Source organism: Tamandua tetradactyla, chromosome 3 (assembly GCF_023851605.1).
Source record: "Tamandua tetradactyla isolate mTamTet1 chromosome 3, mTamTet1.pri, whole genome shotgun sequence".
In the NCBI taxonomy this organism is placed as follows: Eukaryota; Metazoa; Chordata; class Mammalia; order Pilosa; family Myrmecophagidae; genus Tamandua; species Tamandua tetradactyla.
The window spans coordinates 80,780,652-80,805,045 of NC_135329.1; the positions used below are offsets into that span (position 1 = coordinate 80,780,652).

The window sequence follows — 24,394 nt, forward strand, 5'->3', positions numbered from 1 at the left end:
CCTTCTCCGCCGGCGCTCCCGCCGCCATCTAGCCCTCCTCTTCCTCTTTCTCCAGCGGTGGCGCTCCTGCCACCATCTAGCCCTCCTCTTCCTATTTCTCCACTGGCGGCGCTCACGCCGCCATCTTGCCCTTCTCTTTCCCCTTGTGCTCCGGTGGTGCTCCATCTGCCATCTTATCCTTCCCTTTCTCCTCCTACTCCAGCAGCTCTCCAACCACTACCGTGCCCTCTTCCGCCTTCACCGGCTCCTCCGCCACTGTCCTCGACAGCTTTGCCACCCTCACCTTTCCTCTTCCAGAACAGCTACTAGGGGAGTAGAAACGATACAGAACAGCTCCTGGAGCCACGACAGAGATAAAAAGACAGCGTACCCCATCCTGGAATGGCTGGCTGTCTGGGAGAACCAGCTCCGGTGAGATCGCCGAGGGGTGCGGGCTTTCCCGGGCGGGGCGGCAAGCGGCCGGAGTCTCTCCCCTCCTCCTTCCCAGGCTGGCTGGCAGAATTGGGCAGGCGGTCCCCTCAAGCCGCGGCGACTGGCACCCCTACCACGCGAGGCCCCCCGGACCAACTGAGAGAATTTGACCGGAAATCCCCAGACCGCGGAGAACGGTGACCGGGGGGGGTCCCTTCCAAACACGTGACTCCTCGGTCCGGCTGGGAACGGTGCACTCTTCCGGGCTGCGGCAGCTGCTGCCCTCCCGCCACACTTGGCGCCCCGGGCCGACTAGGAAATTTGGACGGGCGCACTCCCGGGCTGCGGCGGCCGGCAACCCTCCCCGCGTTGGGACCCCCGGGCCAGCTGGCGCTCTTCCAAGCCGTTTCGGCTGGCGAACCTCCCCCACGGCGAGACTTTTCCAAAGTTAAAGGACCTACAGCACCTTTTACTGGTGGGACCCGCAGACAAACGTGTGCCACGAGCGCCACCTACTGGGCAGGATAAGAAAAACAGAACCCAGAGATTTCACAGGAAAATCTTCCAAACTTTTGGATCCAATACCCAGGGAAATCTGTCTAAATGCGCAGACGCCAACAGAAGATAACGGATCACGCTCAAATAATTGAAAATATGGCCCAGTCAAAGGAACAAACCAATAGTTCAAATGAGATACAGGAGCTGAGACAACTAATGCTGAATATACGAACAGAAATGGAAAACCTCTTCAAAAACGAAATCGATAAATTGAGGGAGGACATGAAGAAGACATGGGCTGAACAAAGAGAAGAAATAGAAAAACTGAAAAAACAAATCACAGAGCTTATGGAAGTGAAGATAAAGTAGAAAAGATGGAAAAAACAATGGATACCTACAATGATAGATTTAAAGAGACAGAAGATAGAATTAGTGATCTGGAGGATGGAACATCTGAATTCCAAAAAGAAACAGAAACTATTGGGAAAACAATGGAAAAACTTGAACAGGGTATCAGGGAACTCAAGGACAATATGAACCGCACAAATATATGTGTTGTGGGTGCCCAGAAGGAGAAGAGAAAGGAAAAGGAGGAGAAAAACTAATGGAAGAAATTATCACTGAAAATTTCCCAACTCTTATGAAAGACCTAAAATTACAGATCCAAGAAGTGCAGCGCACCCCAAAGAGATTAGACCCAAATAGGCATTTTCCAAGACACTTACTAGTTAGAATGTCAGAGGTCAAAGAGAAAGAGAGGATCTGGAAAGCAGCAAGAGAAAAACAATCCATCACATACAAGGGAAACCCAATAAGACTATGTAGATTTCTCAGCAGAAACCATGGAAGCTAGAAGACAGTGGGATGATATATTTAAATGACTAAAAGAGAAAAACTGCCAACCAAGACTCCTATATCCAGCAAAATTGTCCTTCAAAAATGAGGGAGAAATTAAAACATTCTCAGACAAAAAGTCACTGAGAAAATTTGTGACCAAGAGACCAGCTCTGCAAGAAATACTAAAGGGAGCACTAGAGTCAGAACCGAAAAGACAGAAGAGAGAGGTATGGAGAAGAGTGTAGAAAGAAGGAAAGTCAGATATGATATATATAATACAAAAGGCAAAATGTTAGAGGAAAATATTATCCAAACAGTACTAACGCTAAATGTTAATGGACTGAATTCCCCAATCAAAAGACATAGACTGGCAGAATGGATTAAAAAACAGGATCCTTCTATATGCTGTCTACAGGAAACACATCTTAGACCCAAAGATAAACATAGGTTGAAAGTGAAAGGTTGGCAAAAGATATTTCATACAAATAACAACCAGAAAAGAGCAGGAGTGGCTATACTAATATCCAACAAATTAGACTTCAAATGTAAAACAGTTAAAAGAGACAAAGAAGGACATTATATACTAATAAAAGGAACAATTAAACAACAAGACATAACAATCATAAATATTTACACACCGAACCAGAATGCCCCAAAATACGTGAGGAATACACTGCTAACACTCAAAAGGGAAATAGACACATATACCATAATAGTTGGAGACTTCAATTCACCACTCTCATCAATGGACAAAACATCTAGACAGAGGATCAATAAAGAAATAGAGAATCTGAATATTACTATAAATGAGCTAGACTTAACAGACATTTATAGGACATTACATCCCACAACAGCAGGATACACCTTTTTCTCAAGTGCTCATGGATCATTCTCAAAGACAGACCATATGCTGGGTCACAAAGCAAGTCTTAACAAATTTAAAAAGATTGAAATCATACACAGCACTTTCTCGGATCATAAAGGAATGAAGTTGGAAATCAATAATAGGCGGAGTGCCAGAAAATTCACAAATACGTGGAGGCTCAACAACACACTCTTAAACAACAAGTGGGTCAAAGAAGAAATTGCAAGAGAAATTAGTAAATACCTCAAGGCGAATGAAAATGAAAACACAACATATCAAAACTTATGGGACGCAGCAAAGGCAGTGCTAAGAGGGAAATTTATTGCCCTAAATGCCTATATCAGAAAAGAAGAAAAGGCAAAAATGCAGGAATTAACTGTCCACTTGGAAGAACTGGAGAAAGAACAGCAAACTAATCCCAAAGCAAGCAAAAGGAAAGAAATAACAAAGATTAGAGCAGAAATAAATGAAATTGAAAACATGAAAACAATAGAGAAAATCAATAAGACCAGAAGTTGGTTCTATGAGAAAATCAATAAGATTGATGGGCCCTTATCAAGATTGACAAAAAGAAGAAGAGAGAGGATGCAAATAAATAAGATCAGAAATGGAAGAGGAGACATAACTACTGACCTCACAGAAATAAAGGAGGTAATAACAGGATACTATGAACAACTTTACGCTAATAAATACAACAATTTAGATGAAATGGACGGGTTCCTGGAAAGACATAAACAACCAACTTTGACTCAAGAAGAAATAGATAACCTCAACAAACCATCACAAGTAAATAAATTGAATTAGTCATTCAAAAGCTTCCTAAAAAGAAAAGTCCAGGACCAGACGGCTTCACATGTGAATTCTATCAAACATTCCAGAAAGAATTAGTACCAACTCTCCTCAAACTCTTCAAAAAAATCGAAGTGGAGGGAAAACTACCTAATTCATTCTATGAAGCCAACATCACCCTCATACCAAAACCAGGCAAAGATATTACAAAAAAAGAAAACTACAGACCAATCTCTCTAATGAATATAGATGCAAAAATCCTCAATAAAATTCTAGCAAATCGTATCCAACAACACATTAAAAGAATTATACATCATGACCAAGTAGGATTCATCCCAGGTATGCAAGGATGGTTCAACATAAGAAAATCAATTAATGTAATACACCATATCAACAAATCAAAGCAGAAAAATCACATGATCATCTCAATTGATGCAGAGAAGGCATTTGACAAGATTCAACATCCTTTCCTGTTGAAAACACTTCAAAAGATAGGAATACAAGGGAACTTCCTTAAAATGATAGAGGGAATATATGAAAAACCCACAGCTAATATCATCCTCAATGGGGAAAAATTGAAAACTTTCCCCCTAACATCAGGAACAAGACAAGGATGTCCACTATCACCACTATTATTCAACATTGTATTGGAGGTTCTAGCCAGAGCAATTAGACAAGAAAAAGAAATACAAGGCATCAAAATTGGAAAGGAAGAAGTAAAACTATCACTGTTTGCAGAAGATATGATACTATACGTCGAAAACCTGGAAAAATCCACAACAAAACTACTAGAGCTAATAAATGAGTACAGCAAAGTAGCAGGTTACAAGATCAACATTCAAAAATCTGTAGTATTTCTATACACTAGTAATGAACAAGCTGAGGGGGAAATCAAGAAACGAATCCCATTTACAATCGCAACTAAAAGAGTAAAATACCTAGGAATAAATTTAACTAAAGAGACAAAAAGCCTATATAAAGAAAACTACAAAAAACTGTTAAAAGAATTCACAGAAGACCTAAATAGATGGAAGGGCATACCGTGTTCATGGATTGGAAGACTAAATATAGTTAAGATGTCAATCCTACCTAAATTGATTTACAGATTCAATGCAATACCAATCAAAATCCCAACAACTTATTTTTCAGAAATAGAAAAACCAATAAGCAGATTTATCTGGAAGGGCAGGGTGTCCCGAATTGCTAAAAACATCTTGAGGAAAAAAAACAAAGCTGGAGGTCTCGTGCTGCCTGACTTTAAGGCATATTATGAAGCCACAGTGGTCAAAACAGCATGGTATTGGCATAAAGATAGATATATTGACCAATGGAATCGAATAGAGTGCTCAGATATAGACCCTCTCATCTATGGACATTTGATCTTTGATAAGGCAGTCAAGCCAACTCACCTGGGACAGAACAGTCTCTTCAATAAATGGTGCCTAGAGAACTGGATATCCATATGCAAAAGAATGAAAGAAGACCCATATCTCACACCCTATACAAAAGTTAACTCAAAATGGATCAAAGATCTAAACATTAGGTCTAAGACCATAAAACAGTTAGAGGAAAATGTTGGGAGATATCTTATGAAACTTACAATTGGAGGCGGTTTTATGGCCCTTAAACCTAAAGCAAGAGCACTGAAGAAGGAAATAAATAAATGGGAGCTCCTCAAAATTAAACACTTTTGTGCATCAAAGAACTTCATCAAGAAAGTAGAAAGACAGCCTTCACAATGGGAGACAATATTTGGAAATGACATATCAGATAAAGGTCTAGTATCCAGAATTTATAAAGAGATTGTTCAACTCAACAACAAAAAGATAGCCAACCCAATTACAAAATGGGAAAACAGACACCTACCAGAAGAGGAAATACAAATGGCCAAAAGGCACATGAAGAGATGCTCAATGTCCCTGGCCATTAGAGAAATGCAAATCAAAACCACAATGAGATATCATCTCACACCCACCAGAATGGCCATTATCAACAAAACAGAAAATGACAAGTGCTGGAGAGGATGCGGAGAAAGAGGCACACTTATCCACTGTTGGTGGGAATGTCAAATGGTGCAACCACTGTGGAAGGCAGTCGGCGGTTCCTCAAAAAGCTGAATATAGAATTGCCATACGACCCAGCAATACCATTGCTGGGTATCTACTCAAAGGACTTAAGGGCAAAGACACAAACGGACATTTGCACACCAATGTTTATAGCAGCGTTATTTACAATTGCAAAGAGATGGAAACAGCCAAAATGTCCATCAACAGAAGAGTGGCTAAACAAACTGTGGTATATACATACGTTGGAATACTATGCAGCTTTAAGACAGGATAAACTTATGAAGCATGTAATAACATGGATGGACCTAGAGAACATTATGCTGAGTGAGTCTAGCCAAAAACTAAAGGACAAATACTGTATGGTCCCACTGATGTGAACAGACATTCGAGAATAAACTTAGAATACGTCATTGGATACAGAGTCCAGCAGGAGTTAGAAACAGGGTAAGACAATGGGTAATTGGAGCTGAAGGGATACAGACTGTGCAACAGGACTAGATACAAAAACTCAAAAATGGACAGCACAATAATACCTAATTCTAAAGTAATCATGTTAAAACACTGAATGAAGCTGCATCTGATCTATAGGTTTTTTTTTTTTTTACTATTATTATTACTTTTATTTCTTTTCTCTATATTAACATTCTATATCTTTTTCTGTTGTGTTGCTAGTTCTTCTAAACCGATGCAAATGTACTAAGAAACGATGATCATGCATCTATGTGATGATGTTAAGAATTACTGATTGCATATGTAGAATGGTATGATTCCTAAATGTTGGGTTAATTTCTTTTTTTCCGTTAATTAATAAAAAAAAAAAAAAGAGTGGGTTGTTGAGCTTCCATATATTTGTGAACTTTCTGGTCCTCTGACTATTACTGACTTCCAATTTCATTCCTTTATGATCTGAGAAAGTGTCTTGCATGATTCCAAATTTTTTAAATGTATGGAGACTTCCTTTGTGACCCAGCATATGGCCTGTCCTTGAGAATGATCCATAAGCACTTGAGAAAAAGGTGTATCCTGCTGTTGTGCGGTGTAATGTTCTATAAGTTTCTGTTAAGTCTAGTTTACTTATTGTATTATTCAAATTCTCTGTTTTTTTACTGATCCTCTGCCTAGATGTTCTGTCCATCAATAAGAGTGGGGAATTGAACTCTGCAACTATTATGGTAGTAGTGTCTATTTCTCTTTTCAGTGTTTTCTTCATGTATTTTGGAGCATTCTGGCTCAGTGCATAAATACTTATGGTTGTTATGTCTTCTTGTTGAATTGCTCCTTTTATTAATACATAGTGTCCTTGTCTCTTTTATTTTACATCTGAAGTCTAAGTTGTTGGATATTAATATAGCTACACCTGCTCTTTTCTGATTGTTGTTTGCATGAAATATCTTTTCCCAATCTTTCACTTTCAACCTATGTTTATCCTTGAGTCTAAAATACATCTCCTATAGACAGCATATAGATGGGCCTTGTTTTTTAATCCATTCTGCCAGTCTATGTCTTTTGATTGGAGATCTAATCCATGAACATTCAGTGTTATTACTGTAAGGGCAGTACTTTCTTCTACCATTTTGCCTTTTGCCTCTGGACTCTGTTTTTCCTATCCTGCCCAGTACGTGGTGCTTGTCTGTCCGTGTGTCCCAGTAACATAAAATGATGCGGTACCTTTAACTTCAACAGACTCTCCCTGCTGGGGTTGTGGTTGAGACAGAGGAGTTTGTAGGCTGGCTTTAGTCACTTCAGTTTTCCAGACCCTGGGGTCTGAATTCCTTGAGGGAGGGATTCCATCTGAGCTGGGCCCCACCCCTCTCCTGGGGAAGGCACAGCCTCTTGACAAGCTCTCAGATAAGTTTAATTCCGCCATTGTCTGGGGCAGTTGGAGCCTGAGAAGCCTTGAAGTTGTATCCAAAGAGCAGTCAAGCTGTAGAAACACAGCCACAAAAAAGAAAAGAAAAAAATCCTTTTCAGAGCAGGACCCCTGTTCCTCAGGTTTGCTAATCAAGAAGCTTAAGTTGGTATGTTGCTCTGCGTATCTCCAGGTCCTACGTGCCCCCTCCTTTCCTTCAGGGCCCAGACTCTTTTCAAGTATTTTGTGCTGTCTGATCCAAAAAAACCTGTGTTTTTTTTTTTCTTTTTCCGTCAGCCCTGCACCCTCTGAGCCAGGGAAAAAACCAGCAACCTCAGCTTTTACTCAAGGTTCAGCTGAGCTTGGGCCTATTTTTAGTAGTCAGAATTTGTTAATTTATTCCACAATTGGAGCTTGGTTGAGCTCAGGCCCTTGCTCTTAGTAAAGTCTCTTTCCTTTCCCCTGTGGGAAGCAGCCTGTGGGGGAGGGGCACCAGCCTTCATAGCTTGAGGGACTCATGGTTCTGGGTGGGACTGCAGCTGGTCCAGCTTGTCCAGACTGGTGTACACTGTGTGTTTGGTCACTGATGAGGCCCAAGCAGTTGTTCTGTACTATTCCTGGCTATTTACTAGTTTCTCTGGAGGACAAACTAAATCCTATACCTCATTAAGCCACCATCTTGAACCTCTCTCTGTTTCCTCTTTTGAATGACTCCAATAAACTAATCAGGACCCATTTAGAATGGGTGGACTCAGATCTCCATCTAATCAATGGTCATACCCACATTTGGGCATGTCACATCTCTGTGGAGAGAATATAATCAAAAGCTTCTGCCCTGAATACTGAATCAGGTATTAAAAGAAACACCTGCTCCCGCAAGACTGGATCAGGATCAAACATGCCTTTTCTGGGGTACATAATTGCTTCAAACTGGCACACTCCACTCTATTCTTAAAGTTCCAAACCTCACATTCAGCCTGCAACTACCTCTATATTGCCATCACACTTCTCAGAGATTTTTACTTCAGTCACCCTGATTCTTCTCTCCCACACTTTTTCTCTGATTGTCCTTACACTAATGTTTGATTTTCTTTTATCAGGGACATTTGTACTCACTGCCAAACTGATTATTTTTTCCAATTTATAATTCTCTCAATAGCCAATGACTTCCTGCTGTATATTTGTGGATGTAATGGTCTATCAACATTAAAGGCTGGCAGAGGCTGGTTGGCCCAGGGTGAGGAGGTGGGGCAGTGGTAAGAGAGGAGGGTGGAGGGGAGGAGAGCAGAAGGACAGTCAAAGCAGTGAGGCCTACCCTTGCCTGGCATGCTTTATGTAAAATCTGAAAAATATGAGTGTCAGCTTCGCCCCACCCCCACACAGGATAGGGGGCCTCTGATAGTTTTTCTGAAAACTATCAGCTTTTCCTGTCTAATGGTTCCACAAGTAGTTCTGAGTAATTGGAGGAAACAGTCCTTACTTGCCAGGGCATTATTTTCCAGAGCTTTTGCTTTGCTGAACACAAGATTTCTCTTCCAGGCCTACTTACACTGGCACTTCTTGATGTGGAATGGGAAAGCCATGTGTTCTGTCTCCCTGAAAGTCCGCTGTGCCCCTCCCCTGGGCTGTCCAGGGTCCCCTGCGCTCTCCATGTTCAGCCGATCAGCTCTCGGTGGCCTCCTTCGTCCCGTCCCTCCAGGCCTTGCCCTCTTTCTCTGCCGCAGGGTTGGCATGGAAGAGCTCTGTGGGTGAGGCCCCTGTCTGCTGGCTTAATCAGGTGTGCCTAATGCGGAGCTGTGCAGGAGGGTGGATGGAAGAGGAATGAAGTTGAGGTACCCCTGGACTAAGACCGAGTCCTTTCAAGGTGCTCTCTCTGCACAACCTTCCCTTCCAGGTCCTGGGAATTGCTTCCTACCCTTGTCCTTCTGGACCTAGAGACAGTAACAGGCCCACCAGGACCACCTAGGGTCCTGCCCATCCCTCAGGGTTCCCCTCCTGCCAACTTGTACCTCAACAGACAGCCTGCTTATTCAACCCTCTGCAAAAACTCCCTTATCATATGTGCTATCCTACCTCCTGCTGGGACCTGACAGACACAGGTCTTCTTTTCAATAGCAATAGGAACTATTTTTCATTTGCTTCAGTGGGTATGTGGATGGGGGAAAAGATTTTGTAAACATGCACTTAAACTGCCATCTTTCCTAAAAGAACTACATTTTTTTTTTTTTATAGCACGTGCAGGCTCTGGGAATTGAACCCAGGTCTCTGGCATGGCAAGCGAGAATTCTGCCACTGAGCCACCATTGCACCACTTTGTTAAGTTTTAAAGATTCTGTTTGCCACATTATTTTACATTCCCACAAGCAATACAGTGTTCTGATCTGCCGTGGCTTTGAAAGCTATTAACTTCAGTTCACACACATTTTAGAGCATACTGCAAGTCAGTGATGGTTTTGGCGGCAGAGCAAAACGCTTATGACATGACAAACGGAGCAAAGGAGCAGGATGGACACTGTACTGATCTCTTTGGAAAATGAGCCGGTGTATGCCATGAGCCCTAGAGCATGAGTCTCTGTGGGCCCAGTGTATCCATGTCCCAGCAATGAACTTAAGGAAAGGCGCAAATGACTGCTTGAAAGATGTATCTATGAGAATGTTTTACCACTGAAAATAACATAGCAGCAAGCAAGTCAGCCACTGACACCACAAGTACCTCTAGGGAGGTGGGCGAGCAGATTGGGGAGGGGGCCAGAGGACACTCTGCCACTGTGAAGGGGTCATAGCTGGGACTACACAATGACTTTAGATTGAAAACACAGGATACAAAGCTCCCTGTGTACAATTATTTTATAAAAACGCCTGAAAGGCTGGATCTCCATAGTGGTTATCTATCATTGTTCCAAAATTATAACTCATTTTTATTTTTTAAATGCTTTTCTTTTTTTTACGTTTTCTATTTATACTGCTTTTGTAAAAAGAAAAAACATTTATACTTATGGTCTCCGCGATTTCCTTAAAAATCTACCGTAAGTAAATAAGGAGATGAAAAAATTCACACAGGCTTCCAACAGCCCCTTGCAGAACAGCACAGCTGAGTTCGCAGGCACCAGGCTGGGCTGCACTGAGGCCCCTGCCTCCCTCAGAGGCAAGTCTGAGATGCCTCCTCCCCAGGGTAGGGCCCTGACTGGGGTTGACCTGCAGGGGCCGCTGCAGGCTCAGGTCCCCGCTGGAGGACACCAGACCAGCACCTGCCCTGACATCCTGGTGGGTCATGTGTGCCCCACAGCTCAAGCAGCACTGCCTGAGAAGATGCTGAGACCTCGCAGGGGACAGTCAAGGTGCCTCCTCTGCAGCCATCCATGGTCACACAAACACAGAGGGACAGGATTCCAGGGATGAGGGTAAAGTAGCCGTGTCCCATGCTCCTTCCTGGCCTCTGCACCAGACTGAGCAGCCTGTCCAGTGGGCAGCCAGGGCTGAAGGTGTGGATGAGTCAGGGTCATTCCCTGCGGGGGTGAATGGTGATAGCACAAGTGGTTCCTAACACTGCAGGAAAAGACATGTGCAGCCACTTAATACATTTCTGAGGACAAAATTAAGTATTTTTCCCTCTTCTTTCTACTTTTCTTAAGCATCCAATGTTTTACAAAAATTTCAAAAAACAGAATGTGGAGCTCTTTCCCTGCTGCCACTGGGTTGTACGTAGGCAGAGTCCTGGGTGCTCTCAAAACTGGGCTACACCCATAACCCACTGCCATGGCCAAGGAAGGCATTGTTGCTGGAGGTGTAACAGACATTAACCCTGCTTTAATAGAGGCGCTGAAGACTGCTCTCATCCACTATGGCCTCGCATGTGGAATCAGCAAAGCTGCCAAAGCCTTAGACAAGTGCCAAGCCCATCTTTGTGTGTTCACATCCAACTGTGATGAACCTATGTATGTCAAGTTGGTGGAGGTTCTTTGTGCTGAAGCACTAAATAAACCTAACTAAAGTTGATGACAACAGGAAACTAGGGGACAACAGGAAACTGTAAAATCAATAGAGAGGGAAAACCCCATAAAGTGGTTGGCTGCAGTTGTGTCACTGTTAAGAACTATGGCAAAGTATCAGGCCAAAGATGTCATCAAAGAATATTTCAGATGCAAGAAATGAACAAAAAAAAAACTTGGCTTGCAAAAAAAAAAAAGGAACAATGTGGAACAGAACAAAGAAATATGCATCCTTCTGTTGTGGTCCCAAGTAAATCAACAATCCAGGGAATGAAATTCATAAAGAAAAAGGAGTGATGGGGAAGCTTTGAAAGGGGCAGAAACCATACTGCTCTTTTATTAAAATGCCACCACTCTGTTTCCACCCTAATTCTAGTCCCAACTCACATAAGACCCAGGTGCTTATACAGACTGGATAGAAGCCTGCCTACCACTAGATTGACTACAGGGAAACAGGCTCTACAGTTACTCTGGTGGAGATGTGATACACAAGACGACAAAAGGAAATCCACAGACAGCCGCAAGCTACTCCACATATAAAACCCACTTCTAAGGATTCATTTTAGTGTAAATTTGGGCAGTATCAGAAACATGTCTTTTAAACTGCTCTTTCTTAAGTAAAACTGTTTTCAAGGCAACAGCCACCATGCAGCACTTACTTAAAGATCGGGGTTGAAGCAGCTTGGAAAAATGCTCTGGGAAGGTACTGCTGAGTAAAGACAACAAGGCACTAGTCAGAAGATGTCGAAGCCACGCTTTCGGTGCAAAGCACTAATTCAGAACCACTCAACAGAAGTTATCTGTTAAATTGAGCCAGATTTCTGAGATTAATTTCAGCACACCTTGGTCAGCTGGATTCCTTGGATCCTGAGCAGATCCTCCTGAGGACGAACGGGGCTGTGCTCTTCTTTCATGCCACCCCTCTGCCACAGCCGGCGCGGTTAAAACTTGTTCTCACATTTTACCTATGCTGCATTAATGCACATAAAGGAACTTATCCAGAATCTCTGCACAAACGCAGCCAAACTCAAACATCTGTGGAAGTTTCTGTCATAAAGATACCAAGAGCAAAATGGGACATTGAGGCACCTACCTCAGCAGAGGCCCAGGCCATTCTCTCATGGCTCTGTGCTCCTTAGCCGGGCTCACAGTGAGGAAGCACAAGGGGCCCCAGACACCCCTCTGCCCAGCCCTCAGACCCAGGAGGGCACCCATATGGCTCCTGAGGGACTTGCATTCCAGCCAAATCCCCTTGTGAGCCAGGCAGGAAGAAGCTGTAACAGCTCCCTTCTGATTCCCACTCTCCACAACTTCCACTCTTATCAACCAGAATCTTAAGTTACTCACTGATTTCCTCCATCACCACAGTGTTGTCCATTGCTACATGAACGGCCAAGGAGCTCCACGTGTCGAAAACTGCAAGTTTCCTAACGGAAAGTGGGACAAAAATATGGCCATAAGCCTTCCACATTGCAAAACGTTTGACCTTTGCTGCAGCACTTTTGAGGGAAGCAGTAGTAGTCTGTTTTTGGGTAAGAAAGACCAAGGTTGGGAAGGTCAAGTGATGTGTCCACAATACTGACAGAAATATGGCTGAGACTGTAAATGGAGCCCCTGACCCCGGTGCTGCCACCACAGCCTGAGCTGCCATCCACAGAGAGCACACCAACAACACATGTCCAGGTATGTGGCACGCTGACCTCACTGGCAGAAAGGGGCAGGAGTGAGGACATTGGCCCAGTTGCTTGGACACTGTAGGCTTAGCCAGGTCCGAAGCAGGCCCAGCCTACCTCACTACACCCCTAGTACCCTCAGGGCCCCTCCCTCTCCCTCTACCATACATGCTCAAGGACAGCTGTGGGAGTCTGACTTCTTACAAGGAGGAATCTACAGGTTAGCAGGGGTCATGGCTGTAAAGATAGTGACACAGAATTGACTGCTCTCATTTTCCCTGAATTTACACATCCAAACAGGTATTTATGAGGCACCCCCACAGGCTGGCACTGGCTTAGGTGCTGCTGCAAAAAAGAAGAAACAACCTCTGACCTCATGGAGATTTTTTTCACGACGGGAGAAGAGGAGACAGATAAATTAAAGGAACAAAGATTCCATTACAATGGTGGTTGGGGTTCTGAAGTAAAATCAAATTGTGCAGTCAAAAGTAAAACAGGGAATCTGGTCTAATATTGGCTGCTGGGGAGGTGGTTCAGAAAGCCCAAATGAAAAGCGGGGGTCTGCTTGGGTTCCTCACCCTAGCGCCTGTGATGGGCCAGGCCCAGGCCTAGTGCTGAAGACACATATAAGAGACCAAGCAGCCCCCTGTGGAGCTGATGCCACAGGAAGACAGACAGAAATCAATAAATGTGCCAGGCAGTAAGAAGCACCCTGGAGAACTAAGCGGGGTTTGGGGGCACAATCCCTGGGTATAGGGGCAAAAACACAGAGACATTAGGCAAAGTGCACACCAAGTTTGCTGGCATGTAAAGGAGCAGCATTACCTCTGGATCTCTGTTTGAGCAGGAGTTGTGGCTGCCTGACATGTTATGAGACATGTCTGACTGCCCTCTGGGGGGGCCCTAGGATGGCAGGAAAAGGTGGAGGCCAGTGAGGAGGAGAGCTGGCACCTGGGCTATGGGCATATAGAAAAAAGGAACACTGGTCGCATTTGGGATATTCTGGATGAGGCGTGTTCAGAGAGAAGAGGGTCTAGAATGATCCTAGATTTTGTCCTGATCAACTGGAAGGATGATGGTGCCATGTTTGGTGGGGTAGTGGGGGTGTGGGAGTGCAGACTCAGTCGAGCACGGTCTGTAGGCTGATGTGCTGTGCACACCCAAGTGGAGTGGAAGTAAGCAGCCAAACACATGAGCCTGAAGTGGGGGACAAGCCAGCCCTGGAGACGGGAAGCTGGGAACCAGGGACATGAGATGACACTGGAGCCACAGAGCTAATGAAGCTGTCAGGGGTGTGGACGAAGGTGGAGTGGCTAGAGGACTAGGCCTTCAGTGTTTCCAGGGAATAGGAGGCACACGGCCAGGGGATACAGAACACACTGCATCAAGGCTACAGGCACAGGCTGAGCAAGATGAGCTGAAACGTGGCCTCTGGATGTGAAAAGATGGTTGATGGTGGCCTCCACTGGGGCTGCTCAGGGCAGCAGTGGGGGGCAGCAGTGGGGCTGAAGGCACTACTGAGAGGGGTGCAAAAAGGGGGTAGGGGCTGCAGGACATGCATGTGAACATGTGGATACCTTCCGAGGCGCTCAGGAAGGGGCAGACTAAGTCCAGGGATGCTGGACCAGGAGCTCAGGCCATATAGTGCCACAGGTGGGGCCCAGGGGAAAGGATGCAGACAGCCTGAGGAGCAGATGGAGGTCAGGGTGAGAGCAGGACGTGTCCAAGAGGATCCCAAGGACCCAAGCAAAGCACTGGGACTAAGAATGGGGCTTAGTCAGGCAGAGGACACAGATGGACTGGGTGGGGTGTTAGAGAGCACAAGGGCGAGCAGAGCTTTGCAGATATTAGTTTTGTAGGGAGGAGAGTGTCAATTAGTTTTGTAGGGAGGAGAGTGTCAGATGGTGTCTCACAGGAATGAAGTCCAGCCAGGAACCGACCATGTTCAAAGCCAATGGAAGGGAAGCAGTAGAGAGGCAGAGGCCAGTAATGTAGGGAGGGTGCAATTATAAAAGTGAGCTTCAGATCCACCCACAGGAGATAGGTCCATAATGCCAGGACCCATCTGGCCTTCCTTCAACAGCACTCAAACTTTTCCTCCACCAACTACAGTTGACCGCAGTTCTTCCTGATCAGATTCAACAACCAGACTCAGAAAATACTATGGTGGGCAGATCCCTGTAGCTGCCGAGGGCAAGGACCCCACTTATTCGGCATGATTTGCCACCTGAGGACCCTCCCAAGGGCTATAGAGTAAAGAATAGGTGACACCTTGTCTTCTTTAGCAGTAACTTCAAGAGAGTTACATACCCAAGGCAGGTTCATGTTATCCCCAGAGGAACCAGGAGGACCCAGCTTGATACGTACTTGAGGACCTGGGCGACGGTGTTGGGTCCATACCATTGTCCGATAGACTTGCCTTCTCCAACTCCCATTTGCGCTGCAGAATGGGATGCAGATTAGCATAGGGTACCCTCCTGCACACCCTCTGGACAGCCAAGCCCACCCTAACCCAAGGGGCCTAAGCTCCCAGGAGCTCCTGAGAGGTACCAGGACATGCCCTCCAAAGGGAGACAGGAAAGGGAACAGATGACAGTTTCCTTTATTGGGAATCAGGAAATTGAGGAAAATGAAATGACTTGATGTTTTAGTCACTCAGCCCAGTCCATTCATATCAATACTTGGAGTTGGAGCAAAGGCTGGTGGGTCTTCTCAGGAGCATATAGAGAAAAACCTCTTTGAGGTCCTGAGTCTAACTTTCCAGATAAGAAAACAGACTGGAATGAGCCACTCCAGGCAATGGTGGTGTGAGGCCTGGGGTCTGAGTGGCACCTGTCACCACCACAGACAGCTCTCAGGCAGGGAGAGCTCAGAATAACCCACAGCTTCTCACAGTGACACCAGAAGAGCTCTTAGGTGAAACCCAAAGAACCACACTGCTTTTTCTAACCCCCTACAGGCAACCACAGTGGGTGCCCCTCCTACCTATCTGGTGGATTGAGTAGTAACTGTCCTTCCTGTCGAGGAAGGCGCTGAGAACGCTGAAGTAGTTGTCTGGCTGCCTCTTGCGCTGTGTCCACCTCCAATCTAAGGGAAACCAATAGAGAAGTTCAACTTTATCACAAATATGACAGAAAAGTCTCCACTTTCATTGATATCCATAACTTCTGTGACCATTTCTAAAGTGAGAAGCTAAATTCTGCAGGATTTCAAATATACATGTGTTAATTTCAGCAAACAAATCCATGCAGAAAGCAGACATTTTTCAGTGATTTAAAGATAACTTCTAAATATTTACCAGCATTCTTTTAAAGTATTTTTTGGGGTGGGGGGTGGGGAGGGGTAGTACACAGGCTGGGAATTGAACCTGGGTATCCCGCACAGCATGTGAGAATTCTACCACTGAACTACTCTTGCACCTCCCAAAGTCATTTTTTAAGTCAATGAAAGCTAGTAGGTTATTACTCAAGAAAAAAAAACACTACATGGGAACTCTTCTACAACTTCTCTTAAAAAGAAAACAAACAAAAAACATTTTAACCTGTTTCCTGCTGCCTTGCCTTAAAGCACCCTCAACACCCCCGTGCCATGGCTCACCTCGCCCCAGGTGCCGGCACACCAGGGCCTGGGCGAAGATCATCTGTCCACACCGCAGCATGCAGCCCCAGCCTGTGTCTGAGGTGGGGCCTGTCCCCCCTGCCAGGTGGAGAGGGAAAAGCTCTCAATTAGATGGCCTGGCAAGGCAGGCTTCACACAGGATGCACTGATGGTGGTATACAGGAGCCACGAGTCTCTGTGCTAGAGGTATCAATGCACCTGCTGTCACCTCTGTCGGAGAAATAAATGTAGATCCTGCAAAGCCAAGGGCTGCCCTCACTGTGTAGGGAAACATGCTGATGACCCACCCCTCAATGTGGGTAAAGGGTGTGAACAGTGACTCATGGAGAAACATGAATACCTGGCCAGCCTGAAAAGAGGCCTACCTCAGGCATGACCCAGAGAATGCAAAGTTAGGTAAAAATTGACATTTTCAAGTACCAGAACAGCAAAGATTATAGGTTCAGTGATGTCCAGTGTTGCCTGAGAGTTGGGAGTGGGCCTGCACAAAGTAGCAGTGGAAGGGACATGGCCTGAGCCCCCAGGGCAAGCCAGCAACAGCTGTGAGCCTCCATCTACACCCACCCTGGGGCCCAGCCACTGCACGTCCACCCATCCAGGTGCACAGAAAAGTCTCCCTCACCTGGCACAGGAATATTGTGTCAGGACGATGAGAAATACCCTGACAGCCCTCAGGAGGAACACAGAGGGATCCCATCAGACACCAACAGGGGAAGGGGGGCTAATGGGGAGATGGGTGGGCATCCACCCACTGTCAGCAAGTGGGAGGCACATAGTGAACCCACTCTGTGACAAAGGAGTAGGATCCCGGAGTCAGGTGCTCGGTCTCTAATCCCAACCAGCTCCCACCTCAACCTGTGATGTAAGCATGTAGATCACCTCCCTAATTGAAGAATAATAAGGCTCACCACTTGCAGTAGCTGTGGGACTCAGAGAGAGAGCCATGCTCCACAGCTCTGCATCTGGCACACAAACCAGCCTGACCCATGGGCTATTACTGTTCTCACCCCACTGTGAAGACACCTGCAGCCAACTCCATATGGCCAGGGAATGCTGGAAACCATGGCCATCCCTTCAAGAGATGTGTCAATCCCACCAGGACACGATGCCTGTACTGCTTCTCCACATTGGTCCCCACCCCAGCTTCCAGCTCCTCATTTTGCCAAATGACAAAATTCAGGCTCCTCTGCGTCCTGTTTCTTCCTGTGTGTTCTAGGTCTCCCAGACAACTGACCTGCAGGGCAGTGTCAAGAGCTTGTCCCTCACTGCACCACAAAACATGTTTCTAATTGTTGGGTGTGACTGCGTTACTACCACTTCAATACCCAAGGCATAACCCCATAGGAAAGCTCCTGTGGGCCGTACTCCTTGGCTTCCAGGGCCCAGCAGAGAGCAGGTTCGGAATAGGTGGAAAGAGGTTGCTGGGGATGGACAACTAATCCCAGAGCACACCCGACAAATGCTACCACTGAACACTGACCCACAGTGACTTTTTTTTTTTTAATATTTTTATTGACAAATTTCACACACATATACTCCATACATGGTGTACAATCAATGGCTCACAATATCATCACACAGTTGTGTATTCATCACCATGATCATTTTCCGGAACATTCGCATTACTGCACAAAAAGAAATAAAAAGAAAAAACTCATACATCCCAGACCCCTTACCCCTTCCTCTCAATGACCACAAGTATTTCAATCTACCTAATTTATCCTACCCTTTATCCCCCCTATTATTTATTTATTTTTTATCCATCTATCTATACCCTGGATAAAAGGAGCATCAGACACAAGGTTTTCACAATCATACGGTCACATTGTAAAAGCTGTATCATTACACAATCATCTTCAAGAATCGGGGCTACTGGAACACAGCTCAACAGTTTCAGATACTTCCCTCTAGCCACTTTAACATACCATAAACTAAAAAGGGATAGCTATGTAATGCATAAGAATAACCTCCAGGAAAACCTCTCAACTCTGTCTGAAATCTTTCAGCCCCATAAACTTTATTTTTTCTCATTTCTCTCTTCCCCCTTTTGGTCAAGAAGGTTTTCTCAATCTCTTGATGCCAAGTGTTGGCGTATCCCAGGCTTTCTGTCCCATGCTGCCAGGGAGACTTACACCTTTGGGAGTCATGTTCCACATAGTAGGGAGGGCACTGAATTGACCAGCCAAGCTGGCTTAGAGAAAGAGGCCACATCTGAACAACAAAAGATTTCTCTGGAGGTGACTCTTAGGCATAATTATAAGCAGGCTTAGCCTGTCCTTCTTGGAGCAAGTTTCACAGGAGCGAACCTCAAGATCAAGGGCTTAGCCTATTGATTTGGTTGGCCCCACTGCTTGTAGGAATATCAGGAATCCTCCAAACAGTCCTCCAAGGCAACTTTGCAAATACTTCTTTATTCACTACCCAAATTACTCTGGGATATATCAGGGAATCACACTAAACTGGGCAAACCAATAAGCTCTCACACACCATTCAAGATTCCATGTACTTACAGTGCTGAACTAAAATGACCATACAAGCAAAATTAGGTAATGCACTACCTAAAATATAAATTCTGGATCAAATAAACACCTTTCCCTTTGGTTGTACACAGAAGTTGAAGTTTTAAAATATGGATGATATTGTCCTTTACCCTGTATTCTGATCTACCCTAGTCCTATCCAGATCAGCTTCATTAATTTGTTTAGTTGAAGCCTGATCCCTTTTTCAACTTTTTAAAAAAATATTTTTATTAAAAAATCTTCATACACATACATTCCATACATGGTATATAAGCAATGGTTCACAATATCATCACATAGTTGTGTATTCATCACCACAATCATTTTTAGAACATCTGTTTCACTCCAGGAAAAGAAATAAAAAGAAAAAAGAAAAAAATCATATATCATACTCCTTATCCCTCCCTCCCATTGACCACTAGTATTTCCATCGACCCAATTTATTTTACCCTTCGCCTCCCTATTATTTATTTTTTTTTAGCCATATTTTTTACTCATCTGTGCATACACTAGATAAAAGGAGCATCAGGCACAAGGTTTTCACAATAGCGCAGTCACACTGTAAAAGTTATATTTTTATACAATCGTCTTCAAGAATCAAGGCTCCCACAGTAACTCTTACCTTATTTCCCCACATTTCTGTGTCCCTGAATATCAGGCCCTTGTGGCTATTTTAATCCTCCACTTTTGGAGAACTGATGAAGGCACACCCAGTGGGAGAACTGAACAGCAACTCAGCCACTGATAAGGCCGTGACTTCTGCCTATAGAATAGGCCAGAGAGTGTCCCCAAAATGTCATTGTCCACTCAGAACCTCCAAATGGGACCTTGTTTGGAAAAAAAGATGCTTGTAGATGTGACCAGCTAAGATGAGGTGGGCCCTAACTCTGACGACTGGGGAAGAGGGAGGACACAGAGACACAGAGAAGACAGCCATGAGACCAAAAACACAACAGAGACCCAAGTGCTACAGCTGCAAGTCAAGGACCTCCACAGATTGCCAGGAGCCAGCAGAAGCTGGAAGAGGAAAAGCAGGAGTCTCCCTAGAGCCTCCAGAGGGCACATACCTGCTGACACCTCGATTTTAGACTTTGAGCCTCCAGAACAATGAGAAAATAAATTTCTGTTGTTTTAAGCCACCTAGTTTAAGGTGATTTGCTCCAACAGCCCCAGGAGGTTAAGAAAGCCTGGTCCTTCCATCTCTGGCTCTAGTTATCTAGCTGTAAAACCCAAGGCTGAGAGCTGGTCCCCATTCTTCATCCAGCTCCAGAGTGAACAATGATAAGGAGCCACTACTTAATGGAATATACTTAAGTGTTATATAAAAACACGTCACATTCATCCTGTCCTTGAAATCTTCCCACCACCAAGTATGAAAAATTTAGAAAAGATCATGGGTAAATGGCTTTCAACCTTCTTAGACCAAGACTATCATAAGAGACATTGTACAACGCAACCCCAGATACACATTCAAATACATATATAAGGCAAAGCAACACACTGTTTTATTATGGCTAACACTATCTCATAATCCATTCTGCTCTGTACTGTGGAAAATGCTGGCCGCTGATGACACCGATTTTAGGCTGCAGGAGTAAGCTATAGCTTGCAGTTGAAAACACAGCACCCTGAGCAGACTGAGGAGCCCTGGGTTTGGGATCTGGCTCAGTCACCATTAGGTGCGAGTTCTCAAATTATCTAACCAGGGGAGATGTGAAGATCAGAACAAAGTGACAAGCACCCAGCAAGCTAAAGCCATACTCTAAACATAAGCCTTCCTCCTTCCTAAAACATTTATCCTTTATAATATATATTTTAACAAAATGGAATACTCACCAATGGCTGGAAAATTCTTCCTGTATGTAAACCAGAGTCTTGATGCCACATCAGACAAGATTTCATCCTTTTCTAGAGGATTTTCAAAAGAATACACACAAATACAATTCTTAAGTTTGTAAATCTCAGTTAGAGACAGTTAACAGATAATTATCATCACAAAATACTTTTTGCAGACTCAGCAGTAAGACAGTGGGGGCTCTAGCCTAATTGATACCTGTGAAAATGCTGTATTTTCTACCCAGTATCCAGACGGGCTCCGAGGTCTCGGGGAAATCTTCAAACTCAGCAAATCTGAGAGTGTCGTAAGTCAGAGTAGCTGTTGAAACCAAAGACATACATCTATCAAATGTTTACCATTTCATAAAATGATATCAGAGATCATCTGTTGAGTTTCTATGCAGAAGAGCCCATAGGGAGATTCTGGCACCCAGCTGGCACCCACTCTATCTCCAGTGCCACCACAACCACTCTTAACAGAGCAACATGGAGAAGCTTCTGGGAGGGCCTTGTGGACAGCACCCTGCCGTGGGGAGGGGGGACATGCCTGGTAAACCAGCTCCCAGGGCTGTTCATATTTGGGTCTGGAAGCGACATCAGGGTAAGAGACCAAAGCAAGGGCCAGCCCCAGGGGAGAGAAAGAATAAAAATAAAATTAAGTTAAAAAGGCCATTTGCCTTCAGCACTTGTTTTGGACTTAAAAAGTTTAATATCTAAAGAACAGAAATAAAATGAAAGGACATCCTTGAACTTTGCATGTGAAACAAGCCATAGAATAAACAGAATGGAGAACAGCTCGTATGGATGACTTGAGGCCCACAACAATGACAGCGTGATCAGTGATGAGAGCTCCTGACAGCCAGGACAGACCCAACCCTCGGAAGGCCGAGTCACCAAAGGCACTCAGGCTCCAAGACGCTGATCATTAGCAGAAGGACACTGCTGGCCATGTGTTCACTTGGCCACACTGCTCTATCCAAGGAGCTCCATACCAACGAGCCACAGTATCTGCCAGGATAATAATGAAACTGAGAACCACATACTCTATTTGCTGCCAGTTAAGAAATCAGAGACCCAAGTGTACATCAACACATGACTGGACAAGGAAAATATGGACAAGGTATAAAACATACAATGGAATATTATCAGCATTAAAAAAGAATGGGGGAAAAAAAAACCCGAAGGGCATTTGGTAGCGGTTCAGGAAGATGGTGGACTACAGTGGATTGGATTTACCCTGCTCTGTAGGACAAGATAGTGGACAGGGAGAGAATGACTGGGACTGTGGTCCCGGGGGCAGTGGGGGTGTTAGTAATTGAAGAGAGTCTTTAGAGTTTCTTGGGTAGGAGTGAGGCAGTGGGGACTGGGACACAGAGAGTGAAGTGAGTCTCACTCGCCATGATCAGGGACAGATTGTGGCGCATGGGAAAGTGGAGATCAGAGGGAAATGACTATCACTCTGCTCCAGCCCAGCTGTTGCCTGGAGAAACCTCCCTGAGAGATTCAGAGTTCAGTGATACCTATGGGGAGCCCACAGGTGGGCCCAGCCATCCACCACAAAGGGCCACACACCCACACATTGGGAGCTCTTGCATGGCCAGGCACCTCAAGTGGTTGACCCATCAGGTATGGTGTGCAGAGGATCTGCTGGGCAACAAGGTCAGCTCCCACTGTCCTGTGCCTGGACCAGCCATCCTGACACTGCAGGCCAGGGGTAGTGGCGCCCCTGCCATGCATGCCATCTTTCAGTCTCTGCAGTCCGGGAGGTGTGGGCCTGAGGAAGGAGGAGCCTCAGGAGAGCCAACTCCTGGTGAGAAGTGGTAAGCGCAGGTTGGCAAAATCCCAATTTGCCTAGGTGTTTCCTTTTCTTTAAATATTTTTCCTATATATGAATTTTCATTATTAATAATATTATTAATATTATTTTTATTTTTAAAATTTTTATTTCTAGATATTTTAATATATTTATATATTTTTCATTTATTATTTATTTACTTATTTATTTCTTAGTCTCTCCCTTCTGTGGACACCAGTTGGGATACATTCCCAATATATTTTGAAGTGACTCCTTCTGTCTACTACTGTTAAAGAGCACTTTTTTCCCAATGTAATTCCATATACAACTTTTATTACTGTAAAACTGTTATTATTATTATTATTTAGGTGTGTGGGCATGTACAGATATTCAAGTACAATTGTACCCCCTACATGAGATCCGAGACTTGGTTTAGCATGGAATTACTGACAAACCAAGCGCAAAAGGGAAACTTCAAAACCAAGTAAATACAAAACTTCAGATGAGTGAAGGAAATCAACTTGTAAAATAACCTTATTAAGATAATCAAATGCCCCAAACACAACAGAAAATCATAAAGCAAGTGAAGAAACAAGCAGAAATTGCCCAAAATAATGACCAAATCAAAACTCCGGAGGGGACAGAGAATGTAGAACAACTACTCAAGGATATTTTTTAAAGAAATAAAGGATATCAGGAAAACATTAGAGAGCATAAAGAAGAACTCAAAAGATCAGATCAAACAGAAAAACGGCAGATCTCGCAGTGATCAAAGTTACAGTAGACCAAATTAGGAATATACAAGAGACACACGATAGCAGATTCAAAAAAGCAGAAGGAAGAATAAGTGAGCTAGAAGACAGAACAACTGAACTAGAGTGTACAAAAGAAAAAATGGCAAGAAAGATGGAAAAAATGGAACTGGATCTTATGGAAATGATGGACAACAAGAGGCACAGAACTATAAGAATCACTGATGTCCCAGAAAGAGAAGAGCAAAGTAAAGAGCTGAGAAGGTTGGTAGAAGATATAATCAGGGAAAACTTCCCACCCCTTATAAAAGACAGAAATATGCAAGTCAAAAAGGCCCAACAAACTCCAAACAGAAGAAATCCATATAGGACTAACTCCAAGACACATACTAGTCAAACTGCCAAATGTTGAAGAGAAACAGAGTCCTGAAAGCAGCACATGAAAAGCCCTCTACTGCATACAATGGAAAACACATGAGACCAAGTTCAGACCACTCAACAGGCACCATGGAGGCCAGAAGGCAGTGGGATGATGTTTAAGATCCTGAACAAGGAAGGCTTCCAGCCAAGAATTCTTTATCCAGCCAAGCTCGCCTTCAAAATTGAGGGAGAGATTAAAATCTTCAAAGACAAACAAAGATTGAGAGACTTACCCTACAAGAAATACCAAAAGGAGTCCTCTGTCAGCTGAAAAAAAAGAGACAGGAGGGAGGTCTGGAGCAGGGCACAGAATTGAAGAGTACCAGTAGGGGTAAAGGATACAAAGAGAGAGAGAGGGAAAACAATATACAGAGTAGACAAATAAAAACTAAAGGATAAGATGATAGATTCAAGAACTGTTTTTACAGTAATAACTTCTAATGTTAATGGACTAAATTCACCAATTAAAAGACAAAG

The 24,394-nt window shown here is 44.2% G+C and overlaps 1 protein-coding gene and 1 pseudogene across 1 annotated transcript in view; one reads left to right on the forward strand and one right to left on the reverse strand.

Moving 5' to 3' along the window:
* Window positions 1-24,394, reverse strand: part of ATG4B (autophagy related 4B cysteine peptidase) — a 60,122-nt gene that overhangs the window by 22,635 nt on the left and 13,093 nt on the right. The window contains exons 2-7 of the mRNA XM_077153383.1: window positions 21,168-21,269; window positions 20,951-21,022; window positions 16,575-16,673; window positions 15,963-16,064; window positions 15,345-15,417; window positions 12,652-12,731 (exon numbers count right to left, since the gene is read on the reverse strand). Coding sequence (XP_077009498.1) covers window positions 12,652-12,731; window positions 15,345-15,417; window positions 15,963-16,064; window positions 16,575-16,673; window positions 20,951-21,022; window positions 21,168-21,269 — 528 coding nt within the window. The remainder of the gene's footprint in view (window positions 1-12,651; window positions 12,732-15,344; window positions 15,418-15,962; window positions 16,065-16,574; window positions 16,674-20,950; window positions 21,023-21,167; window positions 21,270-24,394) is intronic.
* Window positions 11,013-11,726, forward strand: LOC143677433 (small ribosomal subunit protein eS12 pseudogene; annotated as a pseudogene).